This window comes from Caretta caretta, chromosome 1, assembly GCF_965140235.1.
Source record: "Caretta caretta isolate rCarCar2 chromosome 1, rCarCar1.hap1, whole genome shotgun sequence".
In the NCBI taxonomy this organism is placed as follows: domain Eukaryota; kingdom Metazoa; phylum Chordata; order Testudines; family Cheloniidae; genus Caretta; species Caretta caretta.
In genome coordinates this window covers 244451590-244474587 of record NC_134206.1, presented here as the reverse complement: position 1 = coordinate 244474587, position 22998 = coordinate 244451590, and the positions used below count along the sequence as shown (strand labels likewise).

Sequence of the window (22998 nt, the reverse complement as noted above, 5' to 3'; positions counted from 1 at the left end):
TTGGATGGCTGGGCACAGCTCTCAAGACTCTCTGTTGGTGGTCTAAGCTTCCTGACTCACCTGCACCTAGACTTCAGCCAACCTCTGGGAAAGTGCTCCATGAGCGAGGCGCACTCATGCACCTGTGTGGAACCAGATAGGCAAGCATGCACACAGGCACGCATGTTCACACACAGGAAGTCACACAGACCTTTGCAAACACACACAAGCACACTCATATACAGATGCAGCAGAACCTGGGGATTAAGAGGGGCATTCTGATTTTCTGCACTGCAGCGAGGAGATAAGTTAATAATCAGCAAATGCTTACACTACACCCAAATAAAGTCCATAGTGCAGCAAGAGACGTCTGAAATTGTGACCGCTCCACACAGTTGTGTTGCAACCCTTTGTTATGGTGCATTACGGTGCCTTTAAGAGAAAGCTGGGAACAATTCAGCCTCCTTTCCAGAAGGAAGGGGGCAGTTCTCTTGGGAGTGAAGCCACAGCCAAAACCAGCCAGATGTTGCTGGCAGCTGATGGTCACCGGGGAGCACAGGAGGCTGTTCTGGGGTACTAGGAACCCTAATGGGGAGAATCAGGGCCAACTGTTCACCATCCAAGGAGAAGTCTATTTCACAGAACACTGCCTGACAAACAGACATTCCCCAGCTAAACAGTCACCTGCTAAGAACCGAAATGCAGCTGTATCATTTTCCCTGCCCCAAGATCTGCTCCCCCTGAAGCCAATGCACCCACCCACACACACACGTCCCCTGCCATAATTCCCTCCTTCAAGAAGAGCTGCCATTGAAATCCATTATCAAGAGTCCTGCATTTATGGATGTAAGCAGTGTCAGGATGAGCTCCATCCTGACATCTGGTGGTGAGGTGTGGCAAGTTGTGGAAAAGAACTTCAGGGGCCAATCTCATTTGCATAGGCACACCCACCCTGCCTAGAATGAGGCCATAGCTGCCCAAATGGTAACTTTGGCTGCTGTGGGATCCGCAGTGTCTCTGTTATTGGGGCAGGAAGAATAAATTGTTATTACCCTGATTATGGGAACTGTGCTGGGAACTGTACTTGGTGAATCCCTCCATAATAACAAAAGGCCATCAACTAAGTAGCACTCGCTAGGCAAGGGTCATGGGTTCCAAAACTCTGTGAATTGAGAGAGGCTGGGGACAAGTATTAATACTTGGTGGCATGGGCCCCTTGGTGAGGGCCTTACATGCTAATTGCACTTCCTCCTCTCTCCACTGTGGAATATCAGAGCTAATTTTGATTCTGTTAGGAGTCTAGTTACAGGCTGCTGAGCTCACTTTGGGCTAATGGTGCACCAGCACTGAGGCTCCCCTACTACAAGCTGAATTCACCAAAGAGCTGAACTGACTAAGAGCTGAAATCACTGAGTGTTGTGTTACGTAGTGGGGGAGCCTGAAGATATATTGTGGAGCAGTTTGCGGGACGGCTGGAGTGCCTTGTGGACAGGCTGGTGGAGCAGTTTGTGGGATGGCGGGAGCTGCTTTTGGGACGTGGAGCGGAGCAGTTCGTGGACCAGCTGGTGGAGCAGTTTGTGGGGCAGCGGGAGCTGCTGGTGGGCAGCGGAGCCGAGCCGAGCGAAGCAGTTCGTGGGGCGGCTGGTGGAGTGGAGCAAAGGCCTATGGAGTTGTGGGGTGGTCAGCTTCAGATCATGTAAGGTGCCCCTTACCTCTCTTCCCCCTCTCCCCCCAGGCTGGAAGGTAAAGCTCTGCAGATAAACTTTCGAACTCTGGGGCTCCCCTGACCAGGGAAAGAGACTTTTGGGTCATTGGACTTTTGGGACTTTGGGTGATTTAGGGTTGCTGGACTCAAGAACCAAAGGGAAAGAGCATGCCCCAATTTGCTTGGGGTGGGTTTTTGCTCATGGGTTGTGTTAGGAATCCTGTTGGTGGTGTTTCCCCAACATAATGCCACATTGTTTCTCTCTGTTATTAAAAGGCTTTTGCTACACTCAGACTATGTGCTTGGGAGAGGGGAAGTATTGCCTCTTGGAGGCACCCAGCGGGGGTGGTATATATTTGTCCCAGGTCACTGGGTGGGGGCTCGGGCTGGTTTGCACTGTGTTATTGGAATGAATCCCCTAGATATTGAACCCGGCCCTTGTTGCTGCCAACTCTGACGGGCAGAAGGGTTACATGCTTTTTCTAATAAAGCTGGGGAAATAATGGTTCACTGGTGGAGTAACACAGCTGGTCGCCCAATTGCTTTGGTCCACAAGGCAAGAGATATTGGGGTCATTCATGATATTTCCCAGGAATTTGCTTTTTTCCATATCATCTTATCTGCTAGCAATTCTGACAGTGCCACAAAGTGCAGAAGCTTATTTTTGAATATGCTGCATCTTCTTCCCCTTCCCCCAGACTCATACCCTTAATGAAAGCCTTCTAGATTTTGAGATCAAGTGGTAACACACACTGGGTAACACACACAGCTGGGATTCCCTGCCAGTGCTTTCCCCTATGGCAGAACATCATTCCTAGCCCTCTGCACTAGTTCGGGTGGAGAAGGGCTGTCAAGGTGTCTCTGCTTCAGGGTGGATGTGATGTGGTGAATCATCTATTGCGCTGCCCCAAAAAGTAGGGAGACAGACTGAGATGGAGAGCAGTCAGAAGGGGCCTCATCATAAAGATCTCAGTCGTAGGTGTCTGTACGCAGGGGCATGTAGGTAATGGAGACATCTGCTGACAGTTGGCCTTTGTGATTCTGTAACAGAGACATTTGCTCTGCTAGGGACAGTGGCAGAGAGGGCCCCAGAAGAAAGAATATGGCAAAGTCTTGGACATCTGTTCTCCCCATGCTCAGGTGGCTGACTGGACAGGAGATGAACCTGTTGGAACAGGACATAGGTTCAGGAGACCAACAGATACCTGGACTACACAGGCTGTGAGGGTGCAAAGAGCAATGTGGATCTGGGAGGACAGGCAAATTGGGGTTGGTTGTGGCACCTGCTGGCAAAGTGGTGGGACTGTGAACAGCTACGGTGGAACAACGGAGGGGGTGGAGACTGAGTCACCTGGTACAGCCCCTTCACAAGTAGTTATACCATAACTCCCCCAGATACGCTACCCCCTACAACTGCTGTGCCCGGTGCTCCAAAAGGAGGCTGGTATAGAGACTTCCTGGATGCCAGGTCAGCGACGCATTCTCTGGGTTTTCAAACACCCATCATTTTCTCCACTGAAATGCTCATTCACACAGGCATCTAGGAGAGAGTCTTAACAACACTGCGGTGGCTCTCTGTCTGACAGGATCCTGCAATGTTGCCAAGCAGTTCATCCTTACCCTCCCACTCAGGACTCTGCATTTTTAAAATTTCTTCTTAGTGTTGCCTAAGAAGGTGCCCCACCTAATGCCGGGGGGCGGGGGGGGGTAGAAGAGAAAGAAAGGAGAGATTTATTTTTAAGATCAGATGGAAAAGAAGGGTCTGACCTCTTTCCAGGGATTGCTGAGGCAATTCACAATCTCATAAGCCTCTTAATTTTTTATGCAAGAACGCAAAACAGAACAGATGCGGCTCTCTCTACTCACCCCATCTTCCCAAACTATTAGATTCACTTTTCAGAGTAGGTGGCCTCTGAGCTAATGTAACATACGAGTCTCCCCAGGTGGACCAGGCAGGAGTAATGGTAAAGTTTCCATTGATTTCAATGGCAGCAGAGCTGAGCCAACATGAGTGCTTGAAAATTGCACACGCTAAATTCTGGTGCATATTCCTGCCCTGCTCCAGCTGGAAGATTCTTAAGTTGCCTTAGAGAAGAGCCATTCAAAGACTTTTGGAACTGGAGGTCTGGAGAGAGAATTTCAAATATAATCAGTTCAAACTCTTGGTTTCCAAGAATTATCCTAAATTCACAGCCTTGTTTTACTGGTTCTTTTGTAATGACCCTGTAGATTGATTTCAGCTCTGGGAGTCCTGATCAAGAGCACTCACATTTACCTTACCCGTTGCATCGTTGGTTTGCAGCTAGGACATTTCACCCCATCAATGAGCTGACTTTGTCCATGCGTCCTAGTCACTGGTTAATTAAGCAGACTGAAAGAACCCTTTCAATGGATCTCTGGGCTCCCTCTTTGATTAAATACAACTCACTGGACATTCCACAGCAGTAATATTTATATTAATAGTAATTTGCACTGGAAAATCCTACACAGATTAATGGAAAATGAAAATCTCTATAGATTTTTTGGAACAATCCTATAAAATTCAGTGGAGAACAGTAGCCCTGCTACTGCATTCTTCAGCAGATTGCAAAACAAAACAAAAAACCCCAGGAACCCGATGGAAAGGATTTCATTCTCTATTAAATTCCATTGGTTTTCAATGTCATTTTTATAGTTCTGTACTAACTTCATATGGAATCCTACTGGTAACATCTCTATTAAATTCTATGGGATTTTTCCATAAGGGCCTTTCCATAGATTTCAAAGTACTTTCAAATATGGACACTCATACCACCACTGCAATGTAGGGAAGTATTACTCTCTCTCTGTCACAAATGGGGGAAACTAAGGGACAGTAAGGTTACAAGACTTGCTCGAGGCCACACAAAATCCGTGCCAAAAACAGGAACTGAATGCAGGTCACCTACCTCCCAGGCCCGTGCTTGAACCACCAGACCAGCCTTTCGCCCATATACAGGAACAGTAACTGAGTCTTTTCAGAAATCCAAGTAATCGATTGGGCCTTTAAATGGCACCGTGCCGGGGATGACAGCAGAGGTCTGGCCATGGGTCCCACACGCCACTAAAATCCTTTAAATGAATCAAAATGCTCAATTCTAGGAAATGGAAAATTGGCCCTTTTGCTCTGGATGCCAGAAATCAGGCTTCCCACGCCCACCTCTTGCAACCTGCCACCTTGGAAGGGGGTGAATGCTGCCACACATGCTGATAAGTTATAGGCCTTTTCCTTGCACATGATCCACTCCAGGGACTGCAATCAGAGGACCCTGACCTTGTTGTTAAAGTGCTCTCAGACTGACAACTTCATAAGAATCCTTCTGAACAAAAGATTTGCTCAGCCCTTTGGAATTTACCAGAGATTCAGGCGAGAAAGGACCACCAAGTCACCCAGTCTGATCTCCCATATATCACAGGCCACTATAGTTCACCCAGATTCCTCTTTGTTGAGCCTAATGACTTCGGTCCTCAGGAGAGCACACTGTTGTGTGTCACAGGCAGAGAACAGCTGATACGGAGGTGCCTGAGGCCCTTGTGAGGGGAGGGAATTGATTGGAGGAGACATGGCCAAATGATGCTATGAGGTGATCCACGCCCCATGTTGCAGAGGAAGGCAAAACCCCTCAAGGGTCCCTGCCAGTCTGACCTTCCCAACCCCAATTCTGGTGATCAGTGTGACCCTAAGTATGTGAGCAAGAACCAGCCATGCACCTAAGTAGATCTCTACACTGCAGGTGGAGGTGATATTGCAGCTTGGACAGACATACCCATGCTAGCTGTAATCTACCTAGCACAGCTAAAACTAGCAGTATGGGCTCCAGTGAGGGCTAGCAACAAGTGGAACAACCCATGCCACTGCATCCTCACTGCTAGTTTTAGCTGTGCTAGGTAGATTGCAGCTTGTGCAGTTATGTCTGCCTGAGCAGCAATCACAGACAACATATCCAACAAAAGAGGCTTCTGTGCACCACCTCAGCGCACTGGTCCACCCTCTCTGGTGTCCGGTCTCCAGCTGTGACCAACTGCTGATAGCTCAATTGTGTAAAAATCCTTCTTGTCCCCTGTAGGCAACCATATATAGCACCTTGCATAAAGTCACAGCTGACACTGTTCCAGAGGAAAGGAATTTTAATTACCATTCTGCCCACTTCTTATAGCACCAGCTCTGACCACAACGGACCCAAGTTAACATCTAAGTCCCGCCATGGGGATCAGGATCCTGCTGCCTGGGGAGGCCGGGAATGAGAAGCCGAACACTAGCGGTGCTGGACTGTAGTTCCTCCTTGCACTAGGAATGTGATTTCCAGGATGTGAATCCAGCTGCCTTCACAAACTAGGAGCTTCCCAACCCTCTGGCCAGCTTAGCTGTAAATTCACCCAAATGACATATTTTTGCAGTGGTTGCTCATATCTTAGCAGGATCTAAAGCAGCGAGGCCACCTTGTGACTACCAGCAGCAATTGCACCTTTCCTGTTTTGTTTTTCATTAAACACCCAATTGGGATATCCTGAGCAGCCCTAGTGAGAGCTCACAGTAAGGACTCAGGGGACTGAATCATGCAGCAATGTATTCAAGGATTCAGCTACAATCCAGAAATTGCTGGGAGCCTGGGCTCAACTTCTTGTGTGTTCCTGCTTTGGAACACATGACGTGAGGAGAGCAAAAAGAGCACCTGACCTCTGGGGCCAGGGACACATTAGGATCTGCACCCACCCTGAATATTTACGTGGGAACTTACTGCTTAAAGATACCACCTAAACAATATTCACAGAGAACGATTACTTTTAAATTGGGCTGCACAGCTTTGCCTGGGCTCCCCAGTTCTGTCCTCCTAATACATCAGTTACTAGCTGCTATTCCAGTCCTAGGGTCCCAATGCAGATCTGCTAATGCACCTCCATGCTGGCCTGCAGCATCCCCTGCTACTCCAGTTCTCCCTCCCATCTGCCCTGCAAAGCACCTGAGCTGCAGAAACCTCCAGACCTGCCCGAACACCATAGTCCTGACCTGCAAAAACTTCCTTAGTCCTAAAATCAACCCCCTCCCCGGGAAAAAACACAGACCCTCTGCCAATGCATTACTCTACTCCTGCTCTTGCTGCATCTCCTGCTCTTCCAGTCCTGCATCCCCACACAGCTTGGCCAGCACACCTCACTCCTGCCTTGCAGCAGCCTCTGCTCTTGGGTTTTAGAGTCACGGATCTGAGCTCCTACATTCCTTTGGGTTTACCAGCACTGTTCAGCGCCTGATGAAGGAGGAGGCATCTGTGTGGCCCTCCTTGGGATGGTTGTTATAGGTTGGATGTAAGTGCCGCCCTTCCTTTAAGATAATTGTAAGAAACATTTAAGCTCCTATATGGAGCCAGGTAGCTGAAACAGAGGCCTCCATCTGCAACACAGGCACAAGGCATTTGTGGGTGGATAGGTTTTGCTGGGTATTGTTTTGAGAAGGTTTGTGTGTCTGTGGAAGAGAGGCAAAAAGGCAGAGAAGTAAGGAGAATCACAGCAAAGACAGAGTCAGGATAAACACTGGGAATGTGGCCCTGAACAAAAGCTGAGAGAGTTTTGAGAGGCTTGGAACTGAGAGTAAAGACACAATCTCTTATTTAATTCCTACTGTGGTCAGAGAAACTGGACTTTATACATTCCTTGTAAATAAACAGGAATGCCTGACTCCATCATCGGTTTATCCTAATAACCACTTGGGTCAAAAAGGAGTAACAGTATATAATATTTCTCTAATTCTGGGAGGTGAGTGAGGGGAAGTCATAACTAATTCGGTGTGGACTTTCCTCTTTAGACTAGCCACACACACACCCATCACCACCTGGGACTTGGCTTCTTGGGCCAGCAGAATACCCATCACCCCTGCCCAGAGAGGTGGTCCTGGTAGATTGGACTCCATGTAGTTCTGGAATCAAGCAGCACCTTTAGCAGCAAGGACTCCTGGTGTGGAGGGGAGAGTTCCACAAAAAAACCACAAGACACAAAACTGAGGCAGATCCACTCAGGACTGATAAGATAAAGGATTTAATGGAATGAATGGAGAGGTCCTCAAAGTCCATGTTGGAGAATAGCCTCTGTGACCCTTTGACCGTCTCCACTCCAGGGCTGAGTATCTCCTGTCCCACCCACTGGAGCGCTGGGGACTCTCAGCTGTTTGAATCAGCTCCTGTGTGTGCTCCCCAGGAGACAATTAAGGTGCATCGCTGACTCCACACTGTCCCTGGAGACCCTTCTATGGCAGCCCCTGCTGAGCCCATCAAATCCTCCAGCGGAAGAGAGATCAGCTCACAAGTCCTGCTCCCCCCAGCAAGTGGAGTATCCTTGAGTCATCCGACAGTTAGAAGGGATGTATCAAACAATCCGGGGGGCCACGGTGGCCCTAACAATGGGACTCTAGCTCTGTCAGCATCAGGAGGCCAGGTCTGGTGGAAGGAATGGGCTGCCCCGCACGCAGACTGAAAGGTAAATCCTCATCTGGGCAGACCAACTGGCGGAATCTCTGAAAGACAAAGTAGGATGTTGAACAAGGATGAAGGGATAGATCCGGCTCACCCACAGCCTCCTCCCTAAAACCTCACCCCCACCAAACAGCCCCTTTCTAAGTAGCCTTCCAGCAAGAGCAGCATGGAGGGGAGAGGCAGGGAGGAATTTGGTAATCATGACTGTGGACTGCATTTGGCCTGAGGCCTGCACTTGGTCTCCTATCAGCACTTCCCACAAAGTGGTTTTCCTACAGCATTTGACAAGTGATGGAGAGCCAATAACTGCGAGCAGTCGTGAGCTGGAGCCGGTTCACACCAGTTCGCCCTTTTAGAACCGGGACAACCGGTTCTAAAAGGGCTTCTAAATTTAACAACCGGCCAAAAGTGGCCCTGGAGCACCCACGGGGAAAATTTGGTGGGTGCAGAGCCCCCACCGGCAGCTCCCCTCCACTCTGCTAGTTACGCTCCACCCCACTCTGCTTCTCCACCCCACCCCCGGCTTCCCGCAAATCAGCTGTTCGTGCAGGAAGCCTGGGAGGGCTGAGAAGCAAGCAGTGGCTTCGTGCTCAGGCCCAGAGAGGTGGAGGTGAGCTGGGGCGGGGAGCGGTTCCCCTGTGGGCCCCCGGGTTACCTGCTGTGGCATGGACAGCCCTCCTCGCGCCCCCCACCCCAGCTCCCCTTCCCTCCGTCTCCCTGGGCCTGAGCGCAAAGCCACCAGTTGCTTCTCAGCCCTCCCAGGCTTCCCATGCAAACAGCTGATTTGCGGGAAGCCGGGGGGGGAGGGAAGGGGGTGGAGAAGCAGAGCAGGGTGGCGCATTCAGGGGAGGAAGCGGAGCAGAGGTGAGCTGAGGGCGGGCACGGGGCGGGAGCTGTCAGTGGGGGCTCTGCACCCACCAAATTTTCCCCATGGGGACTCCAGCCCCAGAGCACCCATGGAGTCGGTGCCTAAGGCACCACTTTTGATGTGATCAGTGTGGGTAGCGGCTGCTCTCCCTACTCCCCCACTAGCTATGCTACCGCACCCCTAGGAGCCAGAGGGACCTGCCCAATGCTTCCCGGGAGCTGCCCCAGGTAAGCACCGCTGGGACTCCCCACCTCGCCCCCCGGACGGTCCCTCCGGCTCTTAGAGGCGGTGTGGGCACCCACTACTGTGGCCCATGAGACCCTCCTGCCCACTTCTGGGGGCAGTCAGGGGACAGGGGAGAGGGATGGATGGAGCAGGGGTCCCTGGGGTGGGGGCATCAAGGAACACAGGAGGTTGGATGGGACAGGAGTCCCGGGGGGTGGGCCACGACCCCCTTGTGGGTGAGGAGGAAAACAGTTGTTAAGATTTTGGCAGCTCATCACTGACTGCAAGGCACAGGAAGGCAGCTAGTTCTGCGTAGCCCTCCAGCCAGCTTGAATTCAATAAAGCCACTAATTCTTTACAGTAATAGACTGAGCTTCTTAACTTAATTCTACGCTCCTGTTTATTAACCTACAACACACCAATCACACCTCAAGAAGCTGTCACTTCAATATGCCAGTGACCTGTAAGGCCCTCTATCAGCCCCTGTGTGGCCCAGACCCCACTCCCGAAGCAGCAGACTCACCTCTCTCAGGGAGCCCTTGATCATGGAGAGTTTGTAGACAATCCAGAGAGGGATGCAGACCATAGATGAGAGGGCCAGCAGCCAGCCCAGGGTGTCTCCCCACCAGGGGTACACGTACTTCTTGTTGTAGGTCAGAGGGGTATATTTAATCAGAGAAAACAGGAAGGTAGCCTGGGGAGATGGAAGAAGCCAAGAAGAGATGAAGTGGGGAAGCAATGCCATTAGCCAACATGATCTGCCTTCTGACTTCACACCCACTGCAGGACTTCCTTGGGACAGACAGCCCGCAAGGGGCAACAATCAGAGCATCCATCAGACCCACTTTGGTGCTGCTGTCCCTTCAATTAGTGTTTGGTTATCTCAGCCAAGAGCTCTTCCGAGCAGGTGATCTATTCCCTCCCCCAGTTATTCCATCCCCACTCACGGATGTCCATGGTGATCAGATAGACCACACACAGCAGCAGGGTTAAAGCCTTTGGCTTCCAAATCACAGGCCACTTGAGCTAAAGCGGGAGTCTACTCATGAGGGGTATATTTACATGGCCAGCAGAAACCTGCGGCAGCCGTTCTCAGAGCCTGGGTCTACAGATTCAGGCTCATTTGATAGCATGAGAAATAGCTGTGCATATGTTCAGGACTGGCCTGGAGTTCAGGTTCTGAGGCAGAGCCGGAGCTCCACCCCAAGTGTCTACATAGCTTTTTTTTAGCTGCATAGCATGAGCCTGCATCTGCAGACCCTGGCTCTGAGACTTGCTGCCACGGGTTTCTGCTGGCCGTGGAGATGTACCAGAGCTGCCAGTAGCAATAGGGTTCTTACCTTTTATGGATCAGCTGCTGGAGGACAACGTGATGGCCACAGAGCCAGTGAGCCATTACAACCTTGCCCACTCCATGGGAAAGTGCTTACTACCTACTCAATATGTCCCCAACACAGTGGCCCCAGAGCTAGCCATTTCCCCCACTCCCACAACAACCTAAACCAGCCCCACTCCTCTCTCAGACCCCCAGACCAAAGGCCTCCAAGCTCTCACCATGCAGACAGCTGGCGTGATGAAGAGCCAGCAGTATTTGATAATAGGCCATGGCCTGTAACCAATCATGTCTTCAATGTTATTATAGAAACGATCAGCACCTGAGAAAGACAGGGAAGGAGAGCCTGTTAATAAAAGGGAACAAGAGTAACAGGGTCTGCATGGCCCAGAGAGGATACTGACTGACAGGAAGACCCATGTGGAGAGGAGGGAGCTCAGAAATGGGGCATTATGGGTAATACAGATAAGCGCAAACAAGGGAAATTTGTTAGGGTCACAGACTTCCTTGCTGGCATGAGGCAGCTTCTCCAGCTAGCTCCCCCAGGGCTCTGCTGTAAGGAAGCTCCCACCATCTAAGTCCCAGGGCACTGAAGTGAGGACACGTTGTGTTACTGTCTGTAAAAGGTTCCAATGTACCAGGTTTACTAAGGGGATCTGGGCCTGGTGCTCTTGGGGATAACAGAGAGACCAGCCCCAGTGAGTGGACAAGAGTCCACACAGGGATTTGGAGTCAATGAAAGCCGCTGGCCGCCAGGCCCATACTCACCATACACCCAGGCAATACAAAGTGTTTCAAAGATGGCAACGAAGAGCAGGCACATGCCACTGGCAGCATAGTAATCGAAGAGCTGGAAGATGTACATCCCACCCTGGGAGGGGCCAAGCAGGGAGAAGAAATCTAACTAAGGGACAGGTCAAGCCATTCAGCTAGAGAAAGAACCAACTCAGGTCTTTGGCACCTTCCTGCCCCACCCTCTCCTGGCAGACCCTGATGACAAGCATTCCCCTTATAAGCCCAACCTGGTCAAAACCCGGATCAGCACTGGGGACATCTGTGGAAATCCTGTTCTCCCCAGATCCCATCCCTGCTCTCTCTGCAGCCTGTCATTTCCGGGAGAGGATAAGTCACTGTTAGGGTGACCAGATAGCAAGCGTGAAAAATTGAAACAGGATGTGTGGGAGGGGGGGGGTAATAGGAGCCCATATTTTAAAAAGCCCCAAATATCGGGACTGTCCCTATAAACTTGGGACATATGGTCACCCTAGTCACTGTCCAGGAGCGCAGGGTTATTTTTAGGACAATCTGAAAAAATAAGCCCGGTAGCGGGAAATGGGAAGAGAGACCCACAGGCCTATCTCTCTGATGTTCAAAAATCAACCCAGACTCCAAATTTGCACCCAGATATAACTGAGTGCAATTTTGCAGGCACAAATCGTTGGGGACCCAAATTTTAGCTGGCTTAGTTGCCTAATTCTACAAGCGCTGCTACAACACGGGCCTGCAATTAATTCCAGGGGCAAAACTGCAGCTGCAAAATCAGGTGCAGATTTTCAAATATCAGAGAGAGAGAAAAAACACACTGGAGTCACCTCCTCCCACTGCCAAAAAGGGAACCTGGTCCCATTTCTGATCTCAGACCAATTTTCATACCGACGGAATTCTATTCACTTCCATGGGGCTAATCATGCAAATGGACGTGAGGTCAGAACCAGGCCCAGCAGCTATGCTCATGGGGGTCCCATCAAGTAGGGAAGAAAGGGATAAAGATGCTCCAATAGTCTTCAAATGAGACAGGGATAGGGCTTGGTTTGCATGAAACTCTGAAAAGTCCTGACCTCCAAAACACTCTCTCACAGGCCAGCACAGAGCAATGGTCCACGAGAGTTTAGGACAGGCAATGAAAACTGCAATATCCAGTTGAAAGAATTTTTAGCGAGGCAGAATGTAAAACGCTGCACTGGAATTGGGCCACAACACTGCAGAGCAGCTCTTGTAAAATACACCCCGGAATCCTTACTGACCACTCGGGCCAGGGCTTCACTTTAAAACCCGCCCCAGAACTGGCAACTCCAACTGCACAGTGCCCACTAGTACCAGGCTGAGAAAGAGGGCAGAGCACCACGTACTGAACCAGTAACACCACTGTCTGCAGCACCTGGGGTGCGCCTCAGAGGTCTCCCATCTGAGCACTGACCCAACACTTATTAGCTTAGGAGAGCAGAGACTGCAGCCCCAGGTGGAATTGCTCCTAATCCAGCCATAGGGTCTAGAGTCCTCTTTGCACCCAGAGGAATTTCAGTCAGACGTGACCAGAGCACCCCACAGACTGTGAGCTACAGGAGGATGGACGGAGGGACTCCTGTCTCTGAGCTCTACCTCTGTGAGCATGACCAGTCCTACAAGGTAGGAGAGGATGGAGACAAGCAAGATGAGGGTCTCACGGCGGTTTTGCTTCCGGAAGATGGTGGGGTACATGTCAACAACAGCTGTCACCAGGCTCTCCACACAGACGAACTAGGAAGAAGAAAATTCACACACCTGTCAGCACGCTCCTACTATGCCAGCGGGCTGGTCTTCATTGCGCCACGGCCTCTTGCTCACAGGACAGGTTTCCCTCAGCCAAGAGATACTGCACACATTCAACATTGAGAGCTAGCCCCAGCCATGCCACAGCTGTCCTGGGAACTTCCATTGGCGTCCATGCCTCAATCCCTTACTAAGGACGTGCTGCTGGAAACCAGTGCCAGGCCATTTCCCAATCCCTCACTAGGCATGCTGCTGAAACCATGGCTCTGACTCCAGAAGGTATTGCTGGAAACTAGCATCATGGTTCACAGGACATCTGCTCAGACCCTTTCCCACACAACCACAGAATGGGCTGCAGCTCTTCCCTATGCTGTATGGGCTGGATGGAAGGAGGAAGCTCGCAGGGAGCATGACATTTTTATTATCATAGCTCACAGATGCTCCAGCTGAGATTGGGGCCCCATTGTGCCAGGCACTGGACAAACACATAACGGGACAGCTCCTGCACCAGAGAGTTTACGCTCCAAATAGACCAGACAGGCAATTGAGGTGAAGTGACTGGCCCAAGGTCACACAGCAGGTCAGTAGCAGAATAGAACCCAGATCACCTGAATCCCCGTCAAGTGCCCTGTCCACTGGGCCCATCTGTATATCTGAGCCCATACTAGATTAAATGAGAGCTGACTGGATGCAGGGGCGCTCTACTCTGTCTAGACAGGGGAACGTGCTTTGCTACCTCAGAACTTGAACCCAGGTCTTTCCCTCACAAGCTGGCCATTTATCAAGTGGAATGTATTAGCTGTCAATTTGAAGGGAAGCTGGTCAGACAAGAAGGAAGCACTCGTGTCCTGTCTGTGCGTCTGTACCTGGCTGTCCAGTCCCAGCAGAACAACCATCAGGAAGAAGCAGCAGGCCCAGAGTGGGGAGAAAGGCAGCATGACAACAGCTCGAGGGTATGCGATAAATGCCAGGCCAGGCCCTGTGAGAAGAGGGTCATTTATAGAAGATGGTAGGGGCCAAATCTAGAAGCCATCAGCTGTATCATTGCCCTGCCAGGCTGTGAGGAAGAGGCCACCAAAGCAGAATCAGGGAGACTAGCAGCTCAGAACTGGTCTATGGCACCCACCCATCTGCAAAACACACCCCACCTTCCCCAGTAAATTCACTCCTGACACTAGGAACCACCATTCAAGAAACAGTGGCTCCATTGCTGGGTGAGGAAGATCAGAGGAACCAGAGCAGGCTACGGCTTTACTGCCAGGAGTGGGGGCAGACAAGCCACAGCAGGCTGTGGGCTCCACCTCCATGGCTAGGGCTGGGAGCTGATGGATTGTTAATGTCCCTGCAGAGCAAACAGATCTTAAGGTTTCATGCCAAAGATCCACACGCCGTAACCAGAAGAGCTGAGTTGACCCTTCTGGGATTTGAACCTGGGGTTGCAATTAATCTCATTTCATTGTGGTTCATTGTACATCTTAGGGGGTCAGCACCTTTGGGACACCCCTCAGTCACTCTGTTCTCTGCTCTGCTCTCTTAACAGGAGCTCTTTTGTCAGAGGCAATGCAGAAAAGGAATCCAGGGTCAGTGTCAGGTGACCAGAGATTGCCCCACATTAGCAATGGCCCACCCTATCCTGCACTCTGCTCTTCCTGCACACCGAGCCTACTCACCTGACTCAGCTACCTCAGAAATAGGCACGCCTTGTTCCTGTGCCATAAAGCCCAAGATGGAAAAGATTGCAAAGCCAGCCACAAAGCTCGTACCACTGTTCAAAAAACACAGCGCAATGCAGTCCCTGGGAAGGAGAAAAGACTAACATCAGTGTGGGGGAACCAGCCAGCCAATCAGAAAAGAGCATCAGCATGGCAGGGGAGGGGGAGAAGCCAATCAAAAACAAGCATCAGTGAGGCACAGCAGCCAATGAGATGAAAGCACCCACATAGAAACACGCACATACATCTATATTAATAATTTCTATGCAGATGTTTGAGCAGATGTCTTGACAGTGTGCGGCTGTGGATTCATCCAGGGATAAATATAGGACATGTGCATCTTCACATCATAACACTGATGCTGCTTCTTCATCCCACATACTGACAGCCTCATAATGTCACAAAATAAAGCCTAAAATAAATTCAGAACTCTTTATTTATTAACATCAACCTGTCTCTCTCTATCTCAGGTACAGCTGGCCCTCCATTACTACAGTGTCTGTGTCCCTAACAATCTTTATTTATCCTCAACACCCTTGTGAGGTCGGTATTCTGTTCATTTTATAAATGGGGAATGGAGGCACATAGAGACTAAGCAACTTGCCCAAAGTCATACAGTGAGTCTGCAATAGAACAGGGAATGGAACCCAGGTCTCCCATATCCCAGACTAGCACCCTAACCACCAGGCCATCCTACTTCTTATAGCAATTGCCATACTGAATCAGACCAGTGTATCCTATCTAATGTACTTGTGGATAGTCTCATTACTTATAAAAATGCCTGATTTTTTTTTTAACCCTAGTAAACTTCTGCCCCCAAGAATATCTTGCAGCAATGAGTTCCACATGTTACGCACATTAGGGTTTTTGCAATTTTGTTGTATCAATTTTAAATTCATTGCCTTTCAGTGCCATTGGCTGTCCCCTGGTTATGAGACATGGTAAAGAGAAGCACCCAATTCACTTCCTCTAAACTATTCATTTTGTATACCTCTATCATGTCTTCTTTTATTCATCAAATCTTTAAACTAAACAATCCCAATCTTTTCAGTCTCCCTATATACTCAAGTCTCCCCAGGCCTCTAGTCATTCTCACGGTCTCTGAAGCACTATGTTTCTGTTTTACCTTTTAGAGATGAAGAGAGCAGAACTGAACACTACATTCCAGGAAAGGCCATACATTGATTTCTATTAATTTATGGAATTTAATATATTCAGTATTATCATCTATCCATTCTTTACATAATTTGTAGCCAAGAATTCAAGACATTAAGTATATTTAGGATATAGAGGTGAAATGTAAGTATTACTTAACGTCGTAACACGTAACAGCCTATAGGCCTGTAAGATATTCAGTTTAGTGACACAAGGCCTTAGTCCTGAAACAGGTTGGCATAACTAGTTGACTGACAGATAAAGGTGGTACCAGCAAAGGGGATGATTACAGTAAAAGATGTGTTAAGTGCTGATGGCCTGGAAACTATGCAGCAATAGAGCCGGTTAACACTGCAAGATGCCCAATAGTGACATTTTGGGGGATTCTTTAATAACCTCAAGTTGCTATAGTAACTCATTAACACAGATGTTAATGAGAATAAAGGGAAATAGCCTATAGGAAATTGGGCATCTCTAAATTAGTGGGATGTGGAAGTATAAAAAAGGGATTGAATCCCTTATGCATATATATATGGGCCTTAGTAGGCGTAAGCATAACTCAGGATAAATGGGTGTTGACTGGCCTGAGTGCTGTGGAGGGATACACATGGGAAGATGCCAGGATGACAACTCCAGGTGACTATGATGGTGATGAAGATGACCACTGACACTCCAGGGTCTGCCAAAAGGAGATGTGATGCTAGTCAAAAGGCTAAACACTTTGCACTCTCTGTCTGCTATTGTATTTCAGTGTTTGGGGGATTGGTTTATCTTTTCAGTGGATTTGTTAATAAAGGGACTTGTGATAAATTGCAATTGTTTCTCATGTGCTTCTAGGGTCTCTGATTCTAACGGGACTGATAATAGCAGCCCTCTGGAGACTGAACCTATAGTGACCACTATGTGCTAACAGATTAATAAATAATATGAATGAATCCATCCATCAATAAGCTAATCAAGCTAATGATGGATTTGCTTTTCAGACCCCCTGCACAATGAGTAGTTGTCTTCACTGATCCATCCACAACACCACCCAGCTGTTTTTCCAGAGAAGTTACAGTTAATTTAGGACACACAAGGTGAGAATAGTGCAAATTATTCATTTCTACATAAATTACTTTGCATATGTCAACACTGAACAGCATCTGCCATCACGCTGGTCAATCACCTGGCTTGGTTATGTCCCTCTGACGTTCCTCACCATCTTCTCTAGCTTTGACTGACCTAAATCATCTCTCTGTCCACCCCATTTTCCAAATCGTTAATGACTATATGGAACAACACTGGTCCTGGTAAGGATCTATAGGGCATCCTGCTGTTATTTTTTTGCCACGTTGAAAATGGACTGTTTATTTCTATGTAAGCCCCAGGCTTGCAGAATGTAGGACAGACCCATGTGAAATAGAACTACCTAGGAAAAAGGATGGTATGAAGGACTGGCACCAGTATAAAGAGCTATTCATCTAGCACAGCTCAGCAGCAAAGGAATGTTGTTACTATTTGATCGCTAGATGGTTAAATGGCTTGTATGGAACACCATCACTTTCTACTTCAAAGGCACTTTCCATCTGAGGCTATCAAAGTTCTTTACAACTTTGTTGTGATGTAGGTAATTGTCATTATCTCCATTTTACAGGTAGGGAAATGGAGACACAGATAGATTGCCTGTGTTACCAGGGTCACACAGTAGGTCAGCAGCAGAGCCAGGAAAAGAATCCAGGTCTTCCTGTACCATGCCTCAACCACAAATCCTTTGTTCCTTCCTCTGCCATCCTTCTTCCCCTCAAATGAGATGGGGGCTCTCAGTCCAGTTCTCACTGGACAGGTGTCCACGCCACTACAGCTGGCAGTGAACCTTACTTGAAGGGGAGAAGAGACTGCGGCACTGGAGCGTAAGCTCCTTAGGGCACAGCACAGCCCAGGTCTTTAGCTTTTAGAGAAGCACCATGCAAACCTACAGGGGTCACAATAACAACAAACAAAATTATAATATATTTAAAAAAAAGATATCCCAGTTTAAAGAGTAGTTTAACTGACAGAGAGTAGGTGGGACTTGTCTGGATATAAACTCAATGCCCCAGTTCCTCCCACTTCGTACAATTCATCTGGATACCGTGCTGACCGATAAACGTCGCATCAAGATAAAGAGGTGTTCTGATTGGTGAGTGGGCAGCTTTCTGGGGCTGCACGAGCCTTTCACCGCTGGAGACATGGTTCCAAATGCTGGAAGCATCTAATGTGAAAATGACTTTGCTCTCACATTCTTCCCCACCTGCACACCTCACAAGACTATCAGACAACTTGGTACAATTTAATAGGATTGCCAGTTTCTGTTCAAGGATAGCTCAGCGCTAACTAGAGCAGCAGGGGGAAGGCTGCAAGTTAGGAGTCAGATGCATTGGCAAGACTGAATGTGATATCCAGGACTGGAATGCCCGTGGTTGCTATAGGACAGGAGTGAGGTTTAGTGAGAAGTTGTGTGAGGGATAAGGACTGCAATAGCAAAGAGAATTGCAAGGTGAGGATTGACTGGAATGGCAGAGCTTCGGGGGAAAGACTCAAATCAACTGCTTCCAGCAAATCATGTGTGTGTGTTCTAAATCCATTCACAAGCCTTTGTAAAGGGGAGAATGGTTCTGCTTAATGGCATCATAAGCAGAATTCTGCCTCAGAGCTTTTAAAGGGTTACAATGTGAGCAAGCGGCAAGCTCAGCAGGGGAAGGAGGACCTCTCACCTGTGAAGCGACTGGGAAACTACTGAAGTTCTTCCTGGGGACAGATCATGGAGGATTTGGTTTCAGAAATATGGCAGGAGAAACTAGTTTTCAAGTAAAGCAGCAACTGGCAAGAGCACGCTTCTGCCTCAAGAGGAAAGAGAGCAGGAGGCACTTCCTCAAAATGAACCTGGTCAGCTGTCTCCTTTGGCAGAGCCGTCTGCTATCTGCAAGGGCTCAATGGCATTCAGGGAGGAAAATGGGCAACAGTGGGGGTGGGGGTCCCTGAACAATAGAATCTCATCCTGATTACCTGTAACAGTTGTTGTGGTACTTGTTGTAGCTACCCAAGGCTGTCAGACACCCCAGGCAAATGGCATAAGAGAAGAAGATCTGCGTGCCTGCGTCCATCCACACCTGCAAGGAAAAGACAAATGCAGCTGAGGAGGCGAAAAGGCCAACATGGCAGGCAGCTACACAGATTCCAGAAAGTGAGGAGAGACAGCTGGCTTCAGAGGCCAAAGGGCTGACCGAACCAGCATGAACAGTGACTGAGAAAAATTAAACATGGAGTATGCAGATAAGCATGCTCTAGGACAGAATGTCTAGATACAGCTGGGTTCTAGAACTGCATGTACAGGATCTCCTAAATTCTAGAGCATGGTCAAAGCACCCACTGGTGTTTAGAGTCACATGTGTGGGAATTCCAGGGACCTTGTAAGGATTCTGATTTTTCCCTTAGAGCAACCTACAAGACTTTGTGGCTATAAGAGCTCTCCAAACAGCAACAGGAGATCAGATGCCACAGAGGAGAGTCCAACTGCTGGAGCTAAAGGAGACTCTCCATTTGCCGTTAGCAGTTTAGAAGCTCACACACAGTTTGGCAGTTCTGATTCCATCCACTAGAGGGCAATGCTAAACATACAGACTGGCAATTTATTATAGTATTACTTGGCTCTGAGGCTTGATATTAAGATTCAAACCCTTAAAAACAAATTCATGAAAAAAGTTACTTGAAACTATTACAATAAAAAGTTACTAAAAGAGGAAACAGGAGAAAGATTTTAGTCCCTGTCAGAATTCATGAGGTCCATTTGAACTACATTGCAATCACTGTCAAGGACATGTCTGAGTGTTCTAAGGAAGTCACATCATGTGTCTGTCAATGCCACCTTTAATCTAAAAGCCTAGCTTTGTGCAATCACTGATACCATTCACATTCATTCAAAAGGCTTTGTTATAGCTTGATGTAGAGACAAGCTAAAGGAGAAGTTAATGAGGAAGGAAATAATAATGAGTATTAATAACACCGCCCGTTTTATACCACCTTTCGCCTTTAGCACTCAGGGAGGCAGTGAAAAACAGGATATGAAGAAGGAGGAAGTCAGTCTTAGCTAACAACACTGCACGAGAGTTCACTGGGTTATTTACAAAAAAAAGAAGGCCTGATCCAAAGCTTAAAGTCACTGAAAGACTCCCATTGACTTCAGTGGGCTTTGAATTAGACCCTTCTCTCTCAGGCAACAAGAAAGATGGTCCCCTCCTGCATCTTCCAGGGGCACAGCTGAGCCATCTCTCACAACACTGACTTTTGGGCAAGCCCACCCTATATGCCCCAAATCACCTCTCTCTGTAGTTGCTCCCACAAAAGGGATAACTCCGTTCTCTCTCTTTTGCACAAGTTCTCCGATGAAAGGCAAGCAAGCCCAATGTAGAATATCAGGGTAGGTATTCAGATCAAAGGTGCGGTTGAATAGTTTCTTTCCCAGAACTCTTCTCGTTCATCCATTTGTATTTCTTTCTCCCAGGCTATTGTGTGTGTCAGTGTTGATTTTACTCAATTGTCATTGGTGGTTTGGGTTTGTATTTTTTTAATCTTATTCCCATGTCAATGTGCATTGTAACAGGATGCTGTGATGCCTTTCCCTGTTGTTTTCTAGAGGAAAATCTGTTCTAGCTCATTAGGCAGCTGCATTAAATGTTTTTCCCCCAATCACCATAAAGTAGCAAAATCGGTAAGGATGGTAGAAAAGGCAGAGCCCTTATGTTACACTTTCTTTTGATTTCTTCCACAGACTGTTTCCCTTCTGTAAGGGATCCAGCCAAAATTTTCAATCCATCCTCCAAAGACAGTGGAAAGACTCCCAGCGATTTCATTGGGTGTTATGTCAGAGGTCTATGATCTGTGAGGCCAGAGGGAACAGAAAATGAAGTTTGCCTGGAAATAGCAGGCATGCAGAGGGTTAAAAATGAATCACCCTTGCTATTGTGTAGGATATTGTCTTTTGGCAATTTAAGGTGAACAGATCCCAGTTTAATCAGTTCAAGGCTTGTCTACAAGGGGAAAATCAGGTTCATCCAAGTTCATCCAAATTAATTTTCAAAGTGGATTAGTTAAACTGCATTTAACTTGTGAGGATGCTTTTATTCAGAATTAAAGTGCCCTTAATTCGATTTAGTTTGTGAATTAAGATACATTTAATTAATGGGTTTTAATGTGGTTTAACTAATCCACTTTAACTTCAAAACTTTAGTTAATTTGGATTAAATTTTCTGAGTGCCTCCATGTAGGCAAGCCCATAGCATTTTATTTTGGATGTCCAGTGTTAGAACTTTGGATACCATAAGAGCTCAGTTTGAACCCTACCAACTCACCATATTGGTTGTGTTTTTTAAAAATTCAGCCAGCCAACAAGACTATTGATTGCACAATAGAGATCAAAGGAGACCTCTTGCACAGGTACAACTACCTCTAGTTCATCATGAAAGGTGCCTCTCTATACCTGATCCAGAGCTATCCTGAGAACAATATTTCTTGTTGGATTACACATATCAGGAGTTACTTTAAAAACAAAACAAAACAAAACAACCCTCTCTCTCTCTCTCTGAGTTCTCTCTCCCACAATGTCTTGGAAGAAATACATTTTTTCAAAAAAAAATTCCTTCTGCATGTCTGACAAAAATTCCTTGTCATTTATTAATTTTATGATAGTTGGTCATGACCTTTCGCCAGATAAAAAAATTAATTTGAATCAGATTTTTTTAATTTAAATTGGATTTTTTTATTTAAATTATAATAAATTGTTCTTTTGAAAAATAAACCTGTTTAAAATGAAATCTGAATTTAGTAGAAAAGATGCTAACGCTGAAACATATTACAAAATAAATATGCTGAATCCATGAACCTCTATCAAAAACTTTGCTTTAAAAGATGCTTTTCTATATAAAGAAAGAATCAGGGGGGAAATATCTAACTTTTGAGATCAAGCTTTATAAATACAGCACAATTGGTCATGTACTATATTAAGGGCTTGATCGTGTGGGGGACCCAGGGGCTATTGGGTTCAAGAGATTGGTAAAGCCATCACAGGTACTGGGACCCTGTCTGTGACTCCAGGAGACATTATCCTTTATCTCATCAGGCTCTTCCACTGAGCCCACTTTGGTGGGCTCATACTTGTATTTCTCATAGCTTCTCCCTAGCTGAACAATGATTGGCTCAGTTCTCAAATTACGAATATTTATGACTTCATCCACCAAGAAAGCTCATGGAAGAACACTGAAGTTTTCATATCCAAAACATTTAAGGTTGATTTGTTTAATTAAAATAAATTTTATATGCAGTTTTGTGTATGTAATTAAATTCCAGTTACCATCCTAATGCAGCTTGACATAAATCATGAGCAAAAAGTTAATTAGCTAGTAAACGAGAAATATTGTCGTCATGAATAGGTCGGAATATGAACAAGAGGCTGCTCAGCAGCTCTCCAACACCACTTTCTACAAGCCATTACCCTCTGATCCCACTGAGAGTTACCAAAAGAAACTACACCATCTGCTCAAGAAACTCCCTGAAAAAGCACAAGATCAAATCCGCGCAGACACACCCCTGGAACCCCAACCTGGGATATTCTATCTACTACCCAAGATCCATAAACCTGGAAATCCTGGGCGCCCCATCATCTCAGGTATTGGCACCCTGACAGCAGGATTGTCTGGCTATGTAGACTCCCTCCTCAGGCCCTATGCTACCAGCACTCCCAGCTACCTTTGAGACACCACTGACTTCCTGAGGAAACTACAATCCATCGGTGATCTTCCTGATAACACCATTCTGTCCACTATGGATGTAGAAGCCCTCTACACCAACATTCCACACAAAGATGGACTACAAGCCATCAAGAACACTATCCCTGATAATGCCACGGCTAACCTGGTGGCTGAACTTTGTGACTTTGTTCTTACCCATAACTATTTTACATTTGGGGACAATGTATACCTTCAAATCAGCGGCAC

At 47.5% G+C, this 22998-nt stretch overlaps 1 protein-coding gene across 3 annotated transcripts in view; it reads right to left on the bottom strand.

Annotated features, from left to right (window-relative positions):
* Positions 1 to 7716: 7716 nt before the first annotated feature.
* LOC125626305 (sodium- and chloride-dependent GABA transporter 2) overlaps positions 7717 to 22998 on the bottom strand; it is a 56716-nt gene continuing 41434 nt past the window's right edge. For all 3 annotated transcript variants that reach the window (XM_048829092.2, XM_048829105.2, XM_048829099.2), the window contains 8 exons: positions 19016 to 19119; positions 14792 to 14916; positions 13988 to 14100; positions 12972 to 13109; positions 11361 to 11463; positions 10814 to 10914; positions 9783 to 9953; positions 7717 to 8207 (listed from right to left, as the gene is read on the bottom strand). In XM_048829092.2, coding sequence (XP_048685049.2) covers positions 8088 to 8207; positions 9783 to 9953; positions 10814 to 10914; positions 11361 to 11463; positions 12972 to 13109; positions 13988 to 14100; positions 14792 to 14916; positions 19016 to 19119 — 975 coding nt within the window. In that variant the 3' untranslated portion in view covers positions 7717 to 8087. The remainder of the gene's footprint in view (positions 8208 to 9782; positions 9954 to 10813; positions 10915 to 11360; positions 11464 to 12971; positions 13110 to 13987; positions 14101 to 14791; positions 14917 to 19015; positions 19120 to 22998) is intronic.